Genomic DNA, 25,000 nt, shown 5'->3' on the forward strand with positions numbered 1-25,000 from the left:
CCTAACCATCTTAACTTGGCAGCATCTATTTTTGCATAGTATGGAACAGACGCCAATGATTTTCCTTATATCTTCGATTTTTTAGTTTATCTCTCCTCGTTTTTCCAACTATGGCTCTCAATGGTCTCATTTCCGCTGCCTGAATCCTGCTCGTGTTTACTTTTGTCATTACCCAACTTTCTGAACCATATGTTAGGGTAGGTGTTAAGACAGTATTGAAAATGATCCTTTTCGCTTCTAAAGGTACATGTTTTCCCTTTATTATTGGTCAGAGAGCTCCAACATTTTCATTTAGATTTATTTATATTTCTGAAACATCCCTCTTATTCCCACCCTCCTTAGTGAGTACACTTCCAAGATATTTGAAGATGTTTGTATTTTTTAACCATTCTATTTCCTATGATGATGCTTAATTCATGTTCTTCTCTTTTGCTAACGCTCAGTATCTCTGTCTTTTTTACATTCATTTTCATGCCTTTCCTTATAAAACACTTATTCCACCTTTCTAAGTCTTCTTCAATCTCTTACATATCTGTACTCTATTCAGCTATATCATCTGCATAAGCCATTATTCTGTTCTTATAGTTTTCTTCTTCACCGTCTTTAAAATCCTCTATCACAAGTTCCATATATGCTATAAAAAGCAGAAGGAATAACACACTTCCTTATCTAACCCCTGTTTCTACAGGGAATCACTTTTCTGTCCCCTTTTGTTCTAACACTGCATACACAGGGGTAATACAAACTTTTTATAGCTTTATTTAGATATCCCTTGACACCATACCTCTCCTCCATACATCTCCATACCTTTTCGCGAGGTATTGAATCAAAAGCCTTCTGTAGATCACCATCCTTGGTCCAAAAGTTAAGTCAGAAACTGATCTATTACTTCTGTAACCATGCTGCTCCTCTCCTAATAGTGGTTCTACTAGGTCTCTTACTCTTCTCTCAATTATTCTCTCGTATAGCTTTGTGATGTGGGGTATGAGGGAAATCCCTCTGTAGTTGTTACAATATCCAGCATCACCTTTACCTTTGAAAATTGGGACTATTAGGGTTTTACCCCACTCCTCTGGTATTGTTCCTTCCCTATAGATTTATCTATGAGTTTCAATATATTTTGCTCTACTACATTTCCTCCTTCCTTTATTAGCTCTATCAATATTTCATCTACTCCTGGTGTTTTTGGAATTTTTCATTTCTTTCTTTTCTGTGATTTCATCATGTTCTTCTCCGTTTAAATCTTTATCCATTTCTTGCCATTGTTCCTCATTTCCTGCATTTAGGAGCTCTTGGAAGTATTCTGTCCATCTGTTGTGTATCTCATCCTGATCTGTAAGAACATTCCCCTCTAGGTCTTCAATGTTATTTTGTTTTGCCTCGCTTTTTCTATATGACTTTGCTATACCATATAATAATTGTTTTCCTTTCTACAAATCTTCTGTCAATCTCTCTCCAAGATCGTTTAATGTCTCGGTCTTTGCTCGATCTTTTGCAAGATTTGTTTCTTTCCTTGCCAGCTCATATTCTGCTCGGCTTTCAGGTGTTCGTCTTCTTAGCCACTTTCTTAATTTTAAAGTTTTGTCTTTTACTGCCTGTTTGACCTCCTCATTCCACCAAGGTGTGTATCTTTTCCTACTTCCACCAATTCATTCTACCCCTAAAGTTTCCTCTGCTACCTCACTGATTATTTCTTTCAAAATGTCCCATCTTTCTTTTTCCTCATCATTATGCTTCTCCAATTTTGTGTAAGTTTAGTTTTATAAGCATTCTTTTTATCTTCCTCTTGCAAACTTTTTGTTTTGATTTTTTTCTACATTGCCGTGGTTTGACCTTGCCGATTTTAAGATCAGCCACTAATAACCTGTGTTCTGAATCTAAACTCACCCCTGGTATTACCTTTATATTGGTGAAACTTCTGTCTGATATATTATGTAATCGATAATTGATTTTTTAGCAATGTGTATTTATGTTATGTGCGTATAATTTCACATCTACACTTAATCTTATCCATTTCTTTGTACATGTTGAATGTACTCATTTCCGTAACTACTCCATAACTCCGTGCTTTGTTTGCATTTGGCAGATGTGAGCAAGCATGATATCTGCAATCGGCTGGTAAAGAGTGGTTATGGTACATCAAATTACACCCGGTACTATTACGCATCCTCAGTAAACAAATGTCTTCCGTTTACCTACCTTGGCTCTGGAACCAACGGGAACAACTTCTGTTCAGAGGAAGTATGTGTAGCCAATTGTCTTGGGGAGCAACACGAGGTATTAAAGCAAGGAACTTCTAATGGATCACTGGACTATACTCCCCCGGGTTCTGGGTACGGTCCCTTTAATCTTACCCGCTTTTTCTACATAAAAGAGGAAAATAAATGCGGAGTCTTCATCTACCATGGCCTTGGAGGCAACACAAATAATTACTGTTCACCGGTTGCTTGTTTTACGTGACTCTGGAACCAACGGGAACAACCTCTGTTCAGAGGAAGTATGTAAAAAGAAAAAAAAAAATGTTTTGGAGAGCAATACGAAGTATTTCCCTTGACAGGCAGGACAAATAACATTTTATCCTAACCTACGGCGTAGCATTTCCCTGGATTCTGGGCACGGTCCCTTTAATCAATAGCGATCGTGGCCGCTACTACGACGGTCCGGGATTGAATCCCGCCCAGCGCTGAAACAATTTCAGTATCGCTGCGCTGTGAGTCGTTATTTAAACTCTCGTGATTGGGGAGTTATGTGTGTGCGTGTAAGGTCACAGTATTGCCCATAGATCAGTCATATATGAACTCTGAACTCTCTTAGCCTACGGGAGGGTAAAAGATGTCGATCACAAGTCCAACACGTGATCCAAGACCGTGGTGAAACACACACACACACACACACACACACACACACACACACACACAATTTTAGGTTCAATATGCATATGCTAGACTCATACAAATGAATGTATATTGTGACGGAATTCTTTGGGGATAACTTTTCTTGCCACACGAATGAAAAGCTTGAGATTTGCTGTCGTTGGATGGAGTATAATCATCTCAAATGTGAACACAATGAGAGCTCCGTAGGTAGCCTTGGATAGTACGGTTTCTATTTTCCTCCCTCCCTCCCTCCCAAGCTCTGAATGCCTCCAGCTTGACTGCAGCCTAATTACGCCTATGTTCGTAGGTTTAGCTTTACACACATAATAACTAACTACATCACGCACTACCACATTATCTGTACCACAAACTCACCTTCTCTTTTATGTGTACCGTGGTGTTGGTGGCATGGCAATCTGCCGGAATGTTATGTTCGATCATACATAATAAAAAGATAAATTGTCGGGACGGCGCGATTTGCACAGTTCTGGCCGATCCTAACTTGAGGTCAGATTTTCAAGATGGTGGGCAGGTCGTCCTTTCGGTCTCTTAGTTTTCTTGTCCCGAGGCAGTATTATATATTGTATCCTTTCATACACATTACATATCTATGTAGAAATCATATACATATATGCTGTCCAATATCAGTGACCTTCAACATACAGATAGCACATACCCGGTATATTGCATCACAGTCAGTATGAACGTCCAAGCAGATCATATGTGACTTGCCATTATCACCCTTTTAAAGAGTAACGTTTACAAAATGCTTATTGTTATCTGTTAGTCTTTTTGTTGGTGTATCTCAATAAAATAACATCCTCGCTGTTCTAGAGTTTTTTTCATTTTCCCTCTTCAGATAAAATTTGACGAAAAGAAAATCATGATGATGATCCTAGATCTTCGAAGTTAAAAGTCGTTTCAATCAGGACAGTTTGCTCTGTGTCCCCAACACGGACCTTAATGTCAACAAACATTGAGATCTGGAACCCTCTCAACAGATATGACGTCATAATATCGATAACAAGTTCAGATTGTCGAAATCTTGACTTCATATCAATCATATTCTTAGATCTGTGTCGAACATAATCGAGGTTGATCCTAGCACCTCCAGAAGAGCACCGCGAAGAAGCGCATCGTAAAAACTTAAACAAAAAACATCAAACTCATTTACCTAATTTGCCAAAATGGCCTGTAAGAGCACAGCGTCTTATCAAGACCTGGCACTACATAGCCCAGATATGGTCCCTGTTGATAAAGAATGGTGAAGAAACAAGCCAAGACCTTTGTAGTAATATCACAAAACAAACACGTATGTCTGCCTTTATATGAATACCAAGATGTTTCCTTCCCCTTATAAGGGTGGGAGGGAGCCAGCCAAGGCATGCACTCACTGCAACCCATCTCCCACTCCTATCCATGACCCCTTTGTTTCCCTTCAACCTCATCTCCTTGTGGATGAAGGGTCACACGTCTCCCGCCCTCCTTCTGGGTCAGATGCGACGCGGCGGCAAGGAGGCACAACAACACATCCACAGTAGTGCCCCACCGATTCACTTACATGGCGACCTTCCCCCGTCGTCCCTTCATGCAAAAGTAGGGAAGACGAGGAGGTATTCCCTCAGGATACGTTAATCTGTAGTACATTTACAACCATCCTCCCGCTCTGAGAAAAAATCCAATTATTACTCCTGTTTGTAGCTTTTCTGTGAACCGAGAAACCCACCGTGCCGTTATCCTTCCTCCATAATAACAACAGCATGGTTTACAGAGTCCCATTTGGTGGCTGTGACCTAAACTATTTTGGAGAGACAGGAAGAGGCATACACAAGCGGACATATGAGCACAAGAGCAACCTGAGAGCCCACCGAACATCAAACGCCCTGGTGCTTCATGCGGAGAAATACGGACATTTACCTAACTGGGACGGAGTGGAAATATTAAAACAAGGGTTAGACAAGAAAAAAAAAAAAAAGTAGAGGCAGCTTTTATAGCATCCCAGCCCTGCTGTAACCATCGTGATGGTTTTATTAAGCTGTCCAAAACGTCCGGCTGGATGGTCTTACAGGAGCTGAAGGGTACGAGAGGGAGGGAGGGGGTGGGTTAAGGAAGGAACGCGGAATGATGTAAGATATATAACTGTTGATTTCCCGATCATGTTTGTACACTCTGAAGAAGCTCTGTTAAGAGCGAAACGTCAGTTAATAAAACTTCAACGATTCTCGGTGTTTATCTCACCACCCTGCCACTCATTTTGTCGTCCATTCCTCGATATATATATATATATATATATATGTTGAGACATTCTGACAGGTTGATGTAAGCGGAATATGAAACACAGGAGTCTTGGTCTTGAGTTTATTCCTGACTAGTTTCGCAGGTATGCTTTTTCAAAGGAATATGTGTACAAACGGGCTGTGGGCATTATATACATGGGGTGGACCTCACCACCTCTCCGAGTTACCATAGTTGGTGGCGAATGTGAACATCACATTGTGGCTCACGTAACAATGAAGACATTTTTACAATTAAATATGATAACACTAATACCAAAGAAATTATTAATAGAAAATGTAACAATAGTAATGATAACGATGAAGATAAATATTTAAATAATAATATTAACAAAAATGATAGTAGCAATACAGGAAATAATAACAATAAAATAAAAGTAATAGTAATAAAAACAATAATAAGAATAAAAACGATAATACTAATAACCAAGAAATTAAAATTATTAATATTAATTATGACAATAATGGTGAAAACAATGATAATAAAAACGAAAAATTAATAAATATTTAAATAGTAACAATAATAATAACAATAATGATAATAAAGATAATGAAAGTAATAATAATAAAGATGGTAATAATAAGAATAAAAACGTAATGATAAAATTATAAATATATAATGATAGAAGTAATAAATAAATAATAGTTATAATAACAATGATAATAATAATAGTGTTGAAAATAAATAGCATTAAAAGAATAAATCATGATAAAAAGTTGGGGCAAGGTAGCATGGAGGAACTTCAGAGTGAAAGGAAGAAAGCTGGAGAGGGTAGGCCGAAGTGGGAAAAAGGTATCATTGACACAGAGGGACATTTGCCTAACTGGGAGGGTTCCACCATTCTAGCTAAAGGACTACACAAGAAACAACGGAAAATAATTGAATCACTTTACATTGCCAACCACAAAAACACAAACAAGAGAACTGGTGACTCGAAATGGACAAAATCTACCGCGACACTTGCCCTCCAAGAATGGCTTCCCAGACCCCCCGACCCTAAGTAGATACCTTTTTCCCACTTCGGCCTACCCTCTCCAGCTTTCTTCCTTTCACTCTGAAGTTCCTCCATGCTACCTTGCCCCAACTTTTTATCATGATTTATTCTTTTAATGCTATTTATTTTCAACACTATTATTATTATCATTGTTATTATAACTATTATTTATTTATTACTTCTATCATTATATATTTATAATTTTATCATTACGTTTTTATTCTTATTATTACCATCTTTATTATTATTACTTTCATTATCTTTATTATCATTATTGTTATTATTATTGTTACTATTTAAATATTTATTAATTTTTCGTTTTTATTATCATTGTTTTCACCATTATTGTCATAATTAATATTAATAATTTTAATTTCTTGGTTATTAGTATTATCGTTTTTATTCTTATTATTGTTTTTATTACTATTACTTTTATTTTATTGTTATTATTTCCTGTATTGCTACTATCATTTTTGTTAATATTATTATTTAAATATTTATCTTCATCGTTATCATTACTATTGTTACATTTTCTATTAATAATTTCTTTGGTATTAGTGTTATCATATTTAATTGTAAAAATGTCTTCATTGTTACGTGAGCCACAATGTGATGTTCACATTCGCCACCAACTATGGTAACTCGGAGAGGTGGTGAGGTCCACCCCATGTATATAATGCCCACAGCCCGTTTGTACACATATTCCTTTGAAAAAGCATACCTGCGAAACTAGTCAGGAATAAACTCAAGACCAAGACTCCTGTGTTTCATATTCCGCTTACATCATATATATATATATATATATATATATATATATATATATATATATATGTATGTATATATAGGCATATATATATATGTATATATATATATATATATATACACATATATGTATATATATGTATACATATATATGTATACATACATATATATATATATATATATATATATATATATATATATATATATGTGTGTGTGTGTGTGTGTGTGTGTGTGTGTGTGTGTGTGTGTGTGTGTGTGTGTGTGTGCGTGGTTCATCCCCTATTCTAGCATAGAGATCTTCTAATACTACTATACCAACATTCCTCTCAAAACTCTCTAAGCACTAATTTAAATCTATCCAAAAAGCCTCCATTTCTTCTTCATTCTTTTCACTTGCAAAGACCCACCTCTTCCATCCAGGTTTCACCTTCGTCCACATTAACCTTAAAGAAACTTCATTTCACTTCACTACACGCTTCCCTACCTAACCACTTACTAGTATAGCCACCCCTTCCTTCCCTCATCCCCTCTTCACTCCTATCACCCTCCCCACTATACTCCCATACTCAAATTCACCCCTCCCTTTCAACTTAATTTCATTCAATGCCAACACATCTATCTTCTTTCTCACAAACATACTACTTATCTCTTCCCTTTTACTCTTATCTGCACCACACCCATGCACATTAAAAGACCCAAACCTTAGGGTTCTGGTTGGAAATTTCCTATCAGATCCTCTTGTGCTTGAATTCTCGTAGGATGACTTTACGGAGAGGAGGATACCTAGGACACATCACTCCATCCCACTTTGTCCGTCTTTCATGACCCGCATGGGAAACTAGGAGGTGGCAGAATTCTTTACTTCCTTACCACAAGGGACGGAATCGAAAACGAAACTGCATACTCAAGCAAGTGGCACACTGCAGTTTTAAGAGGGAACATAACGGAGGAATAATCGCATTACAAAAAAAAAAAGTATGATCACTCCTCTAAAAGTTGAGATTTTCTCTAACATAGAAAAAAAATAATGTTTGCCTTTAGTCGCTAGGGGCGTCCCCCCAAAAAAATAAAAAGTAAAACAGACCCTAACACACTTGTTGAATACTACTATACAATCAATACTGCACAATAACATGCAGTCAGTATCCCTGTATGGAGTAAATGAAATATAACCACTCAGGAAAAAATAGTCATGGCTAAAGTTATGGTAGAGAGTGGTAAGGGCATTGAGAGAAAATATAGAAAACGAATTTTATAGAAGCTGTGGCTAAAGAAAACAACCTTGGAGAAAAACATCATTATTTTAGGAAAAAAAAAAAAAAAAAAAATCGTGGTAAATCACGAAATGGCATCCCATTGCATAAGGACAGTAACCTATTATATTTTATTTATTTCCCCATTTATTTAATTTTGCTCATACCAAAAAGAATACCAATAGAAAAAAAAAACAGCAAGAATTGCAACAACAACAACAACACGAAGACCAGGTCAGACACCACAATACGGTTCCCGCAACACCTAACCTACTACGCCGGCTCCAAAGTCGGCTCCAGAGGGCAGCTCTATGTCGGAGATGAGCACACGCACCGGCAATGCGGTGGCCAAAACACGGGTGGAGATACAAGATTAATTACTCTTCTTCAGTTACACACCACAGCTAACAAGGGAGCTAAAACAGCAAATAAAAGGAAAGATGAAAAAAGGAAACTTGAAATGAATATACAGCCTTCCAGAGTTGACAAAAGAAAAATTATTGAACATGATAAACACAAACTCCATCAAATTAAATCATAGGGACATACAATCACACAAGAGCAATGCCAAACGATTGAAAGAGGTAAAAAGACACACTGGGATCAATGATATAAACTTAGAAATGGACGTTAATAGACTGCCACAACACAATGTGTTACACTGTTCATTCTAAAGAAGAAACGAGCTGATAAATATTTACTCCCAATTAATTCCAGATATCATACTCCTCAATAATACCAGAACAACAAATGACAATAAGATAAAAGTTTTTGGATTCGAAGTGTACCAGTGGAATTTGAATGAAGAAATCAACAATGGAGTGGCCATTGCTGTAAGATCAAGCTTGAAGTGCAGAATAATACTGGACTTGAAAGATTCGGTCCTAGCAGTGCATATAGAAACAAACAGAGATCCCCTCATGATATACATTATATACCTCCCACCAAGAAGACCTTACCTCCCGGAACAAGATCTGAACCAATTGCTTCGCTACAGAAAGCCCATCTATACCATTGGAAACCTGAGTGACCGACACACGGTACTAGGTCATTTCATTCACAACAGTGTCGGCTGGGTGACATACGAAAATATAAGGAGAAAACTAAGATACATGGGGCCAGCTTTCCCAGCTTGGATTTGACAGAACAGTGCCACGTCACCAGGCGCGATACTTACCAACAATGACAATGTCATGAGCATTCATATAACACCCGGACCACTGAGCACAAGTGACCACCCCCCAATCGTGGTAATGCTATCTCACACCCTTATCACTCATCATTGTAAGGAAGGAAGGATGGACGCCACCAAGATTCGACGACATCAAGAATACAAAGTGGGAATCCCTCAAAGAGAGCCTCAAACACGAGCAGGAGCAAAAACCTGATCTCAAGAATAGACACCATTCAAAAATAGACGAAGCAGTTGAGGAATGTTATAATGATCTACAGGAAGAAATAGGCGGTAGCATTACAATTACTTACCACAGATGTGTATGAAAATGGCAGTTGCCGACAAGTCTATTGAAATAAACACCATACGACGTTTCGCTTGTCACAGCATTTTCAAGCACATAGTCGTAATACACATGGCTGAGATTAAATAAGAAGAACTGGGGGAACGGAGGGAGGGAGAGAGGAAGGGAAGTAGAGAGGAGAGGGTCACTGAATATTAGGAAAGGTTAAGGAGAAAGTGGACCAAATGTCTGGGAACAGGAAAGGTTAAGGATAAGATGGAGCAATTGGCTGGGTGAAGGACTTTAGCTTACAACCGAGGAACAAAATGAAGAAGAAAGTAAGAAGGGTGAGCAAATGCCTACAGAGGGTGCATAACGACTTTGAGAGGGAAAAAAAAAGGGGGGTGGGTTAGAGTGCAACTAGAGATAGCTTAAATTTTGTTGGCAATGGATATTAAAGGAATTAGGTGGGGGGGGGGGCGAGATATCAAACATACCCCCTGTTTTGTTCCTGTGTTGGTTCCTTGTATAATGGCTGCTTCCAAACATTTTCTACGGGTCTTGTCGGGTTCATTTACTAGAAGTTCTTCTTTTTTCCCAGTCCATCAAATGGTTGCTACTGTCCCTGTGTGCAACACACGCGATGGTGGTGACATCATGGCAGACATCGTATCGGTGTTCTCGTATCCAGGTTTTTAGATCGCGTGATGTTTCCCCAATGTAGGATTTTTTCACATCCCGAGCACGGAATCCGATAAACACCGGTTTTATTGCCCGGCGTTTTGCCGATGTTCATTTTCGTCCTCCTAATGTCTTTAATGGTCCTACTGGACTGGCGAACTACTTCCAAATTGGTGGTTTTTAGAATACGAGTCAGGTTGGTGGCGACGTCGCTGTTTGGTAACGCGAGACGAGCGCTTCTCCTAGGTGCCCCGAAATCCGCTGCCCACATGCCTGCCGGAGCACAAACCTGAAGAAGGACCCCGTCACGGGCTGCCTCTCCTGCCACTGCGACACCTGCCCGCCCAAAGACCCCATCACGGGACGCCCGCCCTGCCCACAGGACTGCGCTATCGAAGTGGTGCAGAACCCGGAGACGGGGTGCGACGTATGCAGGTGCCGGGGCACCACCCTCCCCATGGGCCCCCCGGCCACGCAATGCCCGCGCCTTTCCCCTGGCGGAAAACTGCCCTGCCCATCGGACTGCCCCGCAGGAACACACACGGTCAAAGACCCCGAGACGCACTGCCTCAAGTGCGCGTGCGCCCCGTCGGACGGGAACGCGGGGCAGATGAACCCCATCATCTTCCCGGACGGCAGCCACTGCTTTGTCGATCCCGTTACGGGTACCCCACCCTGCCCGATGGACTGCGCCGTCAGGTGGGTCAAGGACTCGCACGGGTGCGACGTCTGCGAGTGTGACCCAGACAGCCCACCCTTGTATCCCTTCCATCAGGCTTCTCAGTGACCAGCCACGGGCTCACCCTCTTGGTGAGACCGCCCATTCGTGGTCTTGGAGTCCTCAAACACTCCACCCACCCCCACCTCCATCCATCCTCAGGGACTTGGAGACGACAGACAGAGGAGGTGTGAAGGAGAAGGGGCAGAGGGAGAAGAAGGTGGAAGGTGGAGATAAGAAGAAGGAGAAGGAGGTGGATAGATTGAGGCCTTGTGCTGCCTCCTTCCACCTTCCTTCTTCCACCCCTCCTTCCTTCTCTTTATTCTTACCCTCTCCTTTCTCCCTCCACTCTCTTTATGCTCCTCTCTCTCCTCCTCCCCTTCTTCCTCCTCCTCCTCTTTCCTCTTTCCTCTTTTTTAAAAGGACTGATAGGAAACGTGCTTTTTTTTTACCATACTTTAGAGTAAAAATCAATATTACATTATTCAAAATTTATTTAATAGAATAATTTTATACAGTGTAATATTGATTTTTACTTTGAAATATGCTGTTATGACTTATAATGTAATAATACTCTATGCAACATGATTATCTATCTATCTATCTATCTATCTATCCATCTATCTATATATATATATATATATATATATGTATATATATAGATATATATATGTATATATCTATATAGCAAGGGCTTCTTTCCCCTTATAAGGGAAGTAGACACGTCACCACCTCTCCTTCTATTCCCTCCCACCCTCCTTGTTCCACTTATCATCTTTACGCACCTCGTCATTTCCTCCTTGAAAAACCCTCATTCTTCTTCTTCTCCTACTTATATTCCATCCTTCGCCACCTACTCTCACACTTCACCCAGCCTCTTCTTGTACTCCTTTTCCTTCTCATCTAAAGAGTTCACTCTAAACGCCTCTCTACCATCTGTTCTTTTCCTCTTTCTTCAACTACCCTCCGCTCTCTATCCTTAAAAAAAGAAAAGAAAAAAATCCCCCATTCTCTCCCAGCAGAACATGGATATCCAGAACTCTTCTTATATTTCGCTTGGATACTACTTCATAGTCCATTAATAACCAATAACAACTCTTCCATCCACCACTGTTTCCCATATGTACTTATTTTTACTTTTTTTTTTCCCTTAAACATATTAGCTATAATCAAATTTCTTTCTAAACATATCTATACCATCAAATCTTCACTATGGTTTCTACCTGGCACTCCAAACTTCCCAAACACTCCATACATTAGTTCATTCCCTATTTTAGCATTGAGATCTCCCAATACTACTAGAATAAGATTCCTCTCAAAACTCTCTGAGCACTCATTTAAGTAAGTTCAAAAAACCTCCATTTCCTCTACACTCTTCTCATTTACAAAGACCCACCTCTCCAAAAGGTTTCACCTTAATTCACATTAATCTTGAAGAGGAAAAAAAAAATAAATGAAAAAATAAATAGATATATGAATTGACAAAAAACATGAATAAATAAACAAATAAGTGAATGAATAAATAAACGAAAAATAAACAAATAGATAAATGAATGCGTAAACAACCGAATAAATAAATAAAGGCGGCCACATACAACACAAAATTCATACATAATAAAGTTAAATTTCATTAGCCAGTTCCGAGATCATTGCCCCTTAGATATCTAGATGATTCGAGTGATTATTTGATATTCCGGAGTGTTTAATTAGTATCGTCAACGAATTTTGGGACAACAGATTTAAGTTGAAAGATTCTTATAAGGTGATTAGAATGACATGGTGTTGACCAGAAGATGAACGTTAAGGTGGCTTTGGAGAGTTTGACGGGGTACATAGTAGTTAACCATACGGACCAAGTCGCTGCTATTTTATTATCATAGACTAACCCCCACTCAAGAAAGAACACTAATCACTCTTAACTCCTATTATCACTCTCTCTTGCCATCCCTGGGACTCCACTTCTTCGGTTCGATATTGTCCCAAAAAATGGAAACGTTAGTTATTGCTGACGAAACACTGTAATCCCCTTTATTGGATTGATATGGCTTTATGGGCAGTCTCTTTACAAGGCCACAGTCATAGTCTTATCTGCTACTTCAGCCTAACCTCACCTCCAGGCTAGCTTATCCCATGGGCCCTGACCTGGGGCTTCTCCCTCTCCCTCGACATGTGATTGCAGGTGTATCATGATAGGGGACTGGAGACCTAATACCTCAACTGCCTCTGTGAATTACTGTGTCTCCTATTTCGTGCTTAGATATATCTTGTCAAGCCTCCACGTGGTTACCATTCATGTGAAGAATAGGTGACTTTGGTATATACACTGGATTCCACCTGACCCACCCTGAAATATTTCTCCATCTCACCCTATTCTGAGAAGCCACTGGTTTTCCGGACTTGACCCCCGGATCTCGAGTTCAAGTTTTAAGGAAGGTAAATGGTATGGCGATACATATTTCTGACGATGTCAAAATTGTCAAAAAACACAAACTCAACATTCCTGCTTTCCCTGGCTACGCCACTTTGTAAAGTTGTAATTTTCTCACTATTGGATGTTAAATATGGTAACCATTGCAACATTTTTATGAAAAACTAGTTTTCTCTATTGATTACAATCCAGTGAAAAAGAATATTAATCCTTATTTCAATAGGGCACAAAACTTCCGATTGAGAGAGATAGCTTTCATATTTCTAGTATTACACCATGATTTATTTGACAAAGACATTTCTAATTTTGGGTTCAAATACTAGGCCAGTGGTAATGTCAGCAATTCAGGACCAGGCACCATATGTCCAGACCATCATGTCTAGTTGTTGTTGACTTTCAATAACCTCACAAATCAGATATTACCCGAGTATTACATTAATAGAAGCACATTTTCACATTCAAATACCTGAATAGTCTCAGGCGAGATTAAGTCTGAAGCAAGATTCTTTTCTAGCTGATAATATGTGGTCACCCTTACAGTAGTTGTGTATAAGGGTATTGCATTTGAAATGTGTACAAATTAAACAGAGTAAAGGCGACCATTGTAATTAGAAGGGCATGCAATGATGCGTTCTCTCTCATAATAACCAGGGTGCAAGGAGGGTGATACTTGGTACAGTATGATGGCTGTAATACCTAATGGCTGTCATTATGGGAGATAGTCTAGGCTCTAGCGATCATCAAAGAATAAGATTTAATATTGTTTGGGAAGAATTAAAAAGTACGAATAACGTTCTAGTGCTGGATTTCAGGAGAGCCAATTTTGATAATACGAGGAAAGATTTAAGACATTTGGTCACGAGACCGACCCAGGGGGCTGTGACGGAGTAAGATACACAATCATTCCGGACGTCATTAGCGCAGTCAGGTGTCGGGTCACGGAGGGTAATATGCGTACCTTGGGTCAGGTCACTTACAAGCGCGAGGTCAACAGCCCGGTCAGCGATTTGGATGAAATGTACAGTAACCTAACAGCTTTAATTCTAAATGCACAAAATAAATTTATTCCCCTGAGGTCAATACGAAAAAATAGTAACTCCCAAATGAATGACGGACGGGCCGAAATATGAGATGGGAATGAAAAAAAGACTTTATGCAAGTATAAAAACGGGGAAATACACCTTAGATTCAAATATAACGATATGGATGGTGAGACTGGTTAAAAAGAATACGCGCACAGCGAAACGTAACTATGAAATTAAGGTTGCCAGACAACATATATCCAATACAAAGGATAGGCCCAATTAAAAACGACAAAGATGTCATGACAGAATCGGAGGAAACAATGAGCTAGGCGTTTAACAAATTTTCTTTCGGTCTTTACTAAGGAGAGGTTAGATAAGGTACCTGACTGTAATCCGATTTTCAGTGGGGATGAAGAAAGTTGACTATTTAATATCAGCATTAGTAAGGTAGAAATAGTCAAACAGATTGAAAGACTTAAAGCTACAAAATCCCCTGATCCAGATGATATTTTTCAGTGCTTAGAGAGTGTAAATTTGAAATCTGCAACAATTAACAGAAATATTTGATAAGTCTGTAGACACTGGTTTTGTGTCTATTACTTGGAGGCGTGCAAATGTTGCTCCTGTTTTCAAAAGGGGAGATAAAACGTCTATATGCAACTACAGGACACTATATCTTTTACACTAAAGTATATAAGGCGTCAGATAACAATGATAGACTACTAAATAAAATCAAAGCCCATGACATGGAAAGAGAAGCGTTGGAATGGATTAGAGCTTGGATCAGTGACAGAAAACAGTGGGTCGTCACCTTAAATGATGTCAAATCCAAATGGGGGAGTGTTTCTAGTCAAGTTCCCTAGGGCTCTGTTTTGCATCCCTTATTGTTCATTATATACATAAACAACTTGGACAATGGGAGTAATATTGATGTTAGTAAGTTTGTGGAAAAGACATAAATAGGACACCTAATTAGGTCAAGGGATGACACTGAGATTCTACAGGATGATCTTAACAAATTGTTCATATGGTCAGTGAAATGGCAAATGGACTTGAATACCTCAAAATGGATCATGTTAATTAAATGTAGGGGTACACAACCCCGAAAACAGATATAGCTTAGATAAGACATTTTTGAGAGAAAACTGAGTGTGAGAGAGACTTGGGAGTTCTAGTGAGTCCTAAAATTAAATACAGGAAACAGTGCATTAGCATCATGGAATAACGCTGATAGAGCATTAGGTTTCATTGCTAGGATAGTTACGAAGAGAAGTGCAAAGGTAATTATCAAACTCTATCTAGCGTTAGACCCATCCTTGACTATGCGGTACAGTTTTGGTTTTCGTCCTATAGAGTGGACATCAACTCACTAGAATCAGAAGAGAGGAGAATGATCAAAATGATACATGGGCTCAGAAATATATCTTACGGAGAGAGGCTTAGGCACCATAACTTTCACTCTGGAAAGACGCAAAATGTGGGGTGATCTAATAGAGTTGCATAAGTGGATCAAAGTTTTTAACAAGGGTGACGCAAACAAGGTGATCATATTAAGACAACAGGGCAGGACTCGCAGTAATGGATTTAAACTAGACAAATTTAGATTTAAGAAGGAAATAGGTAAGAATTGGTTTACTAATAGGGTGGTCAACGAATGAAATAGACTTGGTAACCATGAAGTGAGCGCTGAAATTATATATGTATATATATATATATATATATATATATATATATATATATGTGTGTGTGTGTGTGTGTGTGTGTGTGTGTGTGTGTGTGTGTGTGTGTGTGTGTGTGTGTGTGTGTGTGTGTGTGTGTGTGTGTGTGTGTGTGTGTGTGTGTGTGTATGTGTATTTACCTAGTTGTATTTACCTAGTTGTATTTTGCGGGAAGGGGAGCTATGCTCGTGTTGTCCCGCCTTTGTATCTTGCAGTGTCTAGTTTGTTTTTAAACTCATGAATGGTTTTTGCGCATACTATTTCATTGTCCAGTTTGTTCCAAGTGTCCAAAACTCTATGAGGAAAACTGTTTTTCTTCAGTTCTCTTCTATAGCTATGTTTTTTTATTTTCTTTCCATGTCCTCTTGTGTTTCTTTTGTCCCAGTTAAGTAAGTTCTCACTATCGAGTACCTCTGTGCCTTTCATGATTCTGTAGATGGTCAATAGGTCACCTCTCTCTCTTCTTTGCTCCAGTGTCGGTAACTCCAGTTTAGCCAATCTCTCTTCGTATGATAGGTTTGCAAGTGCAGGTGCCATTTTTGTAGCTGCTCTTTGGATTCTTTCTATTTTCTTTATATTCTTTTTGGTACTGGGGGACCACAATGTCGCTGCATACTCTAATCTAGGCCTTATCAATGTAACCAATATTTTTTTCATCATGTCTTCGTCCAAGTATGTAAACGCCACTTTTATTGATCTTAGCAAGTTGTAAGTCTCCCCGACAACTTTGTTAATCTGTATATCATAGGACAAGTCGTTCGTGATAATTACTCCCAAATCTTTTTCGGATCCTACTTTCTTTACTTCTTTGGTTCCAATTTTATATTTTCCTGATATTCTGTTTTTGCTTTTTCCAAACTCCATTATGCTACACTTCTTAGTATTAAAGTCCACTTCCCATTTCTGACTCCAGTTCCATACCCTATTTAGGTCTTCTTGCAGTGCTTCACAGTCCTCATCAGTTTCTATTTTCCTTAGCAGTTTGGCGTCATCGGCAAAGAAGCTCATGTAGCAGTTCATGTCCTCATCCATGTCATTCATATAGATAGCAAACATTATTGGTGCCAGCACAGATCCTTGCGGTACTCCACTGATCACCTCTTTCCAGTCTGAATATTTTTCTCTGAGCACTACTCTCATCTTTCTACCAGTCAGAAAGTCCTCTATCCATTTTAGTAGGTTTCCCTGTATTCCTCCTATGTGTTCCAGTTTTTTTAGTAGTTTTCTGTGTGGTACTTTGTCAAAGGCTTTTTGCAAGTCTAGGAATGCACAATCAGCCCATCCATTTCTTTCTTGCACTATGTCTATTAGTCTTGAGTAAAAGCATATTAAGTTTGTGGAGCATGATCTTCCTTGTCTGAATCCGAATTGTCTTGGGTTTAATATGTCATTGTCTTCCAGATGTTTTACCCATCTATTCTTGATTATTTTCTCACAAATTTTGGCAATGGTGCTTGTTAGTGATACTGGCCTATAGTTGGTGGGTTCTTCTTTGTTTCCTCCTTTGTGTATTGGTACAATGTTAGCGTTTTTCCAGTCCTCGGGTATCTTTCCTTCTTTGAGTGAGCTGTTTATTAAGATGTGTATTTTGTCTGTTAGTTCTTCTTTGCACTCCTTTAGAATCCAATTTGCAATACCGTCCGGGCCATGTGATTTTCTGACATCCAGCCTTGATAAATGTTCTGATATTTCCTTTAGTGATGCTGTAAACTCATTCATGAGGGGAGATTTCTTGTTTTTGTCTATGTCACAATTCGGTATTTTCTCTCTGGTGAAAACAGATTTAAAGTGATTGTTCATGACTTCGGCCATCTCTAAATCTTCTGTGTATTCTATGTTTCCTTGGCATAGTTTCACCAATTCCTGTTTGTTTTTAAGTTTACCATTCACATACCGATAGAATAGTTTGGGTTGCTCTTTGCATTTGTCTATAATATCCTTCTCATGGTTCCTTTTCTCCTCTCTTCTCACATTAACATACTCATTTCTATAGTTAACATAAATTTGCCATTTGCTTTGTTTTTTGTCTTTTCTCCACTTTTTCCAAGCTTTGTCCCTTCTGTCTTTTGCCTCACTGCATCTTTTGTTGAACCAACATTTAATGTACTCTCTCTCTCGCTTTTGTCTTGGTACATTCCTGTTTACCCCTTCATTGTAGTTTTCCATCAATATATTCCATTTCTCTTCCACTGCTGTTTCTTCCCTGTAAAATATTTCCCAGTTTGCATTCCGGAAGAATGTCTTTAGTTTTGTAAAGTCTGTTTTGTTGTACCTCAGTCTTCCTTTCCTATGCTTTTCGTTCCTCTCTATGTCTATTTCTTCCTTTAGTATAGTTTCGATGAGTACATGGTCACTCTTTCCAATTGGTGTCTCATACTGGACTTTATGCACTATTTCAGGCTCTGTTGTAAATATTAGATCTAGTTTCGATGGCTCTTCATTATTTCTGTACCTTGTGTTTTCACGGACCCATTGGGTCATTGTGTACTCCATGGTCATATCTAGCAGTACATTGCCCCACGAGTCATCTCCTCCTTGCACTGTCATGCTGTCCCAACAAATTTCTTTGCAATTGAAGTCCCCCATAACTACCAGATTACCCTTACCCATTAGTATCTCATTGAGTGATTTTCTTGTGTCATCTAGCATTTTTGTATGTTCAATTTCTTTCCAAGCGCTTGTTTTTGGAGGCACATAAGTCACCACAAACTTTCTACTTTTCATATTCTTGCCTTCGACTTTTATCATGATCAATTCAGCATTACCTTTGCCCTCTGCAATTTTTGTCACCTTTAGGTCTTTCTTGGCCAAGAACATGATTCCCCCTCCCTGTTTCTTGTCCCTGTTTTTTATCCAGTAGTTGTATAAACCTTGTCCGATAACAGTGGATGGTATTTCACCTCTTAGTTTAGTCTCTACAATTCCCATTATGTCTGGTTTTGCTTCTAACAGATAATCATTGAGTTCGTTCAGTCCCGAAATTAGTCCGTCAATGTTGGTATAGGCCACTTTTAATTTTCTGTGTGTGTGTGTGTGTGTGTGTATACATATATATATGTATATATATATATGTGTATGTATATATATATATATATACATATATATATATATGATATGTGTGTGTGTGTGTGTGTGTGTGTGTGTATGTATGTGTGTGTGTGTGTGTGTGTGTGTGTGTGTGTGTGTGTGTGTGTGTGTGTGTGTGTGTGTGTGTGTGAGTGTGTGTGTTTGTGTGTGTGTGTGTGTGTGTGTGTGTGTGTGTGTGTGTGTGTGTGTGTGTGTGTGTGTGTGTGTGTGTGTGTGTGTGTGTGTGTAATAAAACCACTTGGGAAATAAAATGAAAGGTGACCGAACGTTTTCGTCCATTTAAGACATTTTCACAGGTACAGAGTAATTAATTAAAGGTTTATTGTGTAAAAGATGTGCAGAGATATATATACATTAATATACAATGCGGTCAAGAGCCCGCCAGTGGGGGAGGTGAGGGCGTGTGAATTTCAGAGAGGAGGGGACGCCGTCCGTAGCACCCCAAGCATCACGTCCATGGGCTTGTGGCGGACAAGGAGGGCAGCTCTCGTTGCCCGACTGCTGAGGAGGGTGCCCTCTGCAGGGTGGGTAGGGGTCTGCGGCGCTGGTCAGAGGGCCTCCGTGGCCGGGCAGGACGGTAGGTAGTGCAGCAGCGGGTGGTGGCTGTGCCTTCCGCAGTGATCGCACTGTTGCCCCTGGAAGCCGTAGTAAAGTTCCTCCCTTGTGCAGTAGCCCAGCCAAACACTGCAACAGTACGCCTTCCGCCCTGGGCTGTTGATGGGAGGCGACCAACGTGTGATAGTCGGTGGTGGCGGCTTAGCAAGCAGCTTGTTTTTTTGTTTTTGTTTCTCTCTCTCTCTCTCTCTCTCTCTCTCTCTCTCTCTCTCTCTCTCTCTCTCTCTCTCTCTCTCTCTCTCTCTCTCTCTCTCTAACTGCCGGTGAGTCTGGTGGGCGCGGTGGGCTGCGGCACGCTTGGCTCACACCTTCACGTACGACAGGCTAGGTGGCACGTGCGTGGTCACGTGGGGGCGTCAGCGGCTCTTCTTGCAGCAACGTCGGCGGACTCATTGCCTCGCACGCCCACGTGGCTGGGCATCCAGTGCAGCCTTACCCGACGTCCAAGTGCGGCAAGGCTCTGCAGGCTGCCCAGGATGGCGGTGACGAGTCCCACGTTGTCGCTGGGGTGCGGCTGCTGGAGGACCTGCCACGCCGTCCTGGAGTCTGTGTGTAGGACCACAGTGGCCTCCTGGCGGTTCTGGGCGTGCTCCAGGGCCAGGTGGATGGCCACGAGCTCCGTCTGCAGGGTGGAGCAGTAATCCGGCGTCCTCTCGAGCAGTTCGGTCCCAGCAGTGATGGCAGCGGCGCCCGTCCTGGCACTTTCGGGGTCGACCGAGCCGTCGGTGTAGTATATGGCACCGCCCGACTCAGATGCCCACACAACCGCCATGAGGGGTGACGAGGTTGGATAGGATAAAGAATGATGGGATCCGCCGTGCTGTAAAAGTAGTGGAGGCGTCGGCGAAAGCGCAGGAAAAGAGATTGCATTGGTTCGGCCATGTGAAGAGGAGAAATGAAGACTACGTGGGAAGGAGAGTGATGGAGATGGAGGTACAGGGGAGATGCAGGCGAGGGAGACCCAAGCTGCGTTGGAGGGACAGACTGAGAGAGGACCTTAGGGAGAAATATCTGGAGGAGGAGCAGGTGATGGACCGAAACAAATGGAAACGACTAGCGAGGAACGGCGACCCCATATGAAAATGGGAAACGTTAACAGGAAAAGAAAGAAAAAAGTTGAATGATATGTGAAAATGAATGATTTGACGAAGTCACATTGTCAATACATGATATGGTTTCTCAGACCATGCTCGGAAGAAAATAGTGTAATTGGCGAGTCATAAAAAAAGCCATGGCGGTGAAAGAATTCATGGTATATTTTAGTTATGCCAGTGCTAGGTGAAGCCATGTAAATGTAGGGAATCATGGTAAAAATGATGTATTCAATACTGTAAGAACGTAAGTTGTTTAAATGGGTAAATTGATTTATAAGTGTAATTACAAAGACCATAGTCTGTAAGGCACACGTCCCTCGTGCATCAATAAAGACATGCGTCGACATAAAATCCTCAATTTTTCCTTCTATTACCTCATGAACAGAGGGCCCAGCGACGGGCTGTGACACACACACACACACACACACACACACACACACACACACACACACACACACACACACACACACACACACACACACACACACGCACGCACACACACACACACATACACACACACACAAATATATATATATATATATATATATATATATATCACAGGTGAGAAATGTAGTAACACATTTATAAATCACAACTAACACCACAGTCGGACGAAAGAAAGAGTTGCGTAAGCGGAACTATATATTTCGATTGCTACCTGCAATCCTCTTCAGTAGTACAAAGTGGCAGGGAGGAGGCTATCTTAAGTAGCAACCTCTTACAAAAGAAAGGGAACACGAGAAAATACAGAACATCACTGCCCCAACCCTAGTTGACCTGAGGCTGACACGAGGTCGGGTCAGGGGGAGGGGGAGGAAGCTTGTTGACAATATTTTTGGTGATGAATAGTCCTGAAATGATGTCTGGGGTCCATTGACCCTTGGAAATATTCATCGTGGGCAGATAATCAATTAATGTTGATTCCACCATTTTCCTTCTGAACCCACACCCTGATTTGTAAATGAGATCAGATTTCTCCCAGTCCATCCGGTGATTAAATTTATCAACGTGTTGAAACACTGCTGAATTTATTTGGCCATATCTAATCGACCTTTTGTGTTCATTTAATCTTGTCGGTAGGTCTCTTCCCGTGTTACTACTTTTCTCACCTGTGATTGACCCACCACGATGGAGCTTCTTTCTTCTATCAACAACATTTTTCATCACTACCCCGACCTCAAACATCCCTACAGACGTTTCGAATCTTCCTTGATCGCAAGCAAGAAAAGGAAGAACCAGAAAACTTTTCTGTCCAATTGTTTGGCGGAACAGGTTTGCCCCCGGTCGTTTGGTTTCCACAAACACAAGCAATTGGGTTACAGTTTTCCCACTTACATCAGAGCCTTTTTATCGGATCGGATTCAATTGGCGTCATTAGACCTTGACAACGCTTTTCTTCACCTTCGGTCCACCACCAGAGATCTTCTTTTCCATTGCCGGGATGAACACGTCTTCAAGTCACTTCTACACAGAGCCCAACAACAAGCCAGTGTCGTAAGTGACAAACACATTGTGATCCTCAATAAGAAACTTTTTAGGTTATGTAATAACAGCATTTGGTCTAAGTTTGCTTCTTCTGATAATGTCGTCAATCTTTCTAGCACAGTACTTTCAAAATCACAATTAGAAGTGTTAGGTCTTGGTTTGAATTTTGCTTTAAAACCGGAAAAACACAATGCTATGGACTTCCTGGTAGGTTTTGATAAGTTCTTGTCCCATAATAATTATGATAAAGACCTATTATGTCTCAAAGGCGTGCTCTTGAACAGCATTTCAGATTGTTTCAAGGACAACAATGGTCTACCCAAACGTTACCAAATGGGTATAGAAGAATTAAAAAAACTAAGTAACATAATTATCACCAAGGCAGATAAAGGGGGTAAAGTAGTTGTTTTAGACCTAGACTCGTATGTTGAAAAAGCTATGGAGCTTCTTAATGATCAAAATACATACGAGAAACTCACCAAAAACCCCTTAAAAGACATGGCTGCCTCTTTTAATAAGCAAGTTCGTAAGATCACCACTAGTGAACATGTGTCCAAACTTAAAGTTTTTACTCCCAAGCTCCCTTATTTTTATGGCCTCCCCAAGTTACATAAAGAGGGTACCCCATTAAGGCCCATTATTTCCAACAGGGGTTCTTGTTCCAGCAAACTCTCTAAATGGCTTGCGGGTTTATTATCACCATTTGTGGGCAAATTTTCCAATTCCCATTTGAAACATTCAGAAGATTTCATCCAGAAAATAAAGGAGATTAATATAGTAGGCCGTCGCTTATTAAGTCTTGATATTATCTCATTATTTACGAACATTTGTGTTGATGATGTTTTGTCCTTTCTAGAAACTAAGCTACAACCATTCCAAGACAAATTCCCCCTTCCGGTTTCCAAAATCATTGCTCTTGTACGCACCTGCGTGTCATCTAATGTCTTTTCCTTTCAAAATCGGTTTTTCAGGCAAAAGTTTGGTTGTAGCATGGGTTCGAATCTTTCTCCTGTTCTGGCTAATCTTTACATGGAATACTTTGAGAGTGTTCTTCTTCCAACAATTAAACCCCCAGGTATGATTTGGTTAAGATACGTTGATGATATTTTCACTCTTTGGGATGAGAGTTGGGGTCCCTTTGATATTTTTCTAGATAAACTAAATAATTTAACAACCAACATCAAGTTCAAAGTGGAATGGGAAAAAGATGACAAAATCCCCTTTTTAGACATCTTAATCATGAAGAATGGGAATAAGCTTGCCTTTACTGTTTTTAGAAAGAACACTCATTCAGGAAGTTACCTCCATTTCTTCAGTCATCACCCAGATCACATTAAAAGGAGTGTAGCTTCGGGACTTTTTCTCCGAGCCTTTAGGATTTGTAGCCCCCAATTTTTAGAACACGAATTAACTTCCATCAAGTCCCAATTAACAAAATTAGCCTACCCTCATTGGTTTCTGGATAAAGCCCTTAGTCAAGCCAGAGCAAGTTTTTTCAAACACCCTTCCACTAAGTTAAAGAAAGAGAGACAAAATCCCCTAGTCATCCCCTTCTCAGAGTCCATCAGTCAATTGTCCAAGTTTCTTCCCAAAGAGAAAGTAAATTTAATTCATAACTACCCTAATACTATTAATAAAAAAGTTGTTAATGTTCACCAGAGGTTGAAGGAAGAACATATCCCAGGTGTTTACTCCCTTCCATGTAAAGATTGTAACCTTTCTTACATTGGCCAGACGGGAAGAGACCTACCGACAAGATTAAATGAACACAAAAGGTCGATTAGATATGGCCAAATAAATTCAGCAGTGTTTCAACACGTTGATAAATTTAATCACCGGATGGACTGGGAGAAATCTGATCTCATTTACAAATCAGGGTGTGGGTTCAGAAGGAAAATGGTGGAATCAACATTAATTGATTATCTGCCCACGATGAATATTTCCAAGGGTCAATGGACCCCAGACATCATTTCAGGACTATTCATCACCAAAAATATTGTCAACAAGCTTCCTCCCCCTCCCCCTGACCCGACCTCGTGTCAGCCTCAGGTCAACTAGGGTTGGGGCAGTGATGTTCTGTATTTTCTCGTGTTCCCTTTCTTTTGTAAGAGGTTGCTACTTAAGATAGCCTCCTCCCTGCCACTTTGTACTACTGAAGAGGATTGCAGGTAGCAATCGAAATATATAGTTCCGCTTACGCAACTCTTTCTTTCGTCCGACTGTGGTGTTAGTTGTGATATATATATATGTATATATATATGTATATATATATGCTTAAATATATATATATATATATATATATTTATATATATATATTTATATGAGTGGTAGGGTGGTGAGTTTAGAAGCCAAGAATCCGTTGAAGTTTTATTACTGACGTTTCGTCCAACTAGAACTTCTTCAGAGTGAACACATATAAGACAACTTACATATTCACACAGTGATAGGCAATAGTGAGACGTTCATTTTAAAACTTCCGTCCCCTCAGGTTTACACCGCTCCTTTAAGGACA

The 25,000-nt window shown here is 40.0% G+C and overlaps 1 protein-coding gene across 1 annotated transcript; it reads right to left on the bottom strand.

Annotated features, from left to right (window-relative positions):
• Positions 1-20,252: 20,252 nt before the first annotated feature.
• On the bottom strand, positions 20,253-20,681 carry LOC143030508 (uncharacterized). The gene has a single exon (XM_076193659.1). The coding sequence runs from the start codon at positions 20,679-20,681 to the stop codon at positions 20,253-20,255; it is 429 nt and encodes a 142-aa protein (XP_076049774.1).
• Between the last annotated feature and the right edge of the window lie 4,319 nt (positions 20,682-25,000).

The sequence above is a fragment of the Oratosquilla oratoria genome, chromosome 12 (assembly GCF_046742065.1).
Source record: "Oratosquilla oratoria isolate Oo_2021 chromosome 12, ASM4674206v1, whole genome shotgun sequence".
Lineage (NCBI taxonomy): Eukaryota > Metazoa > Arthropoda > Malacostraca > Stomatopoda > Squillidae > Oratosquilla > Oratosquilla oratoria.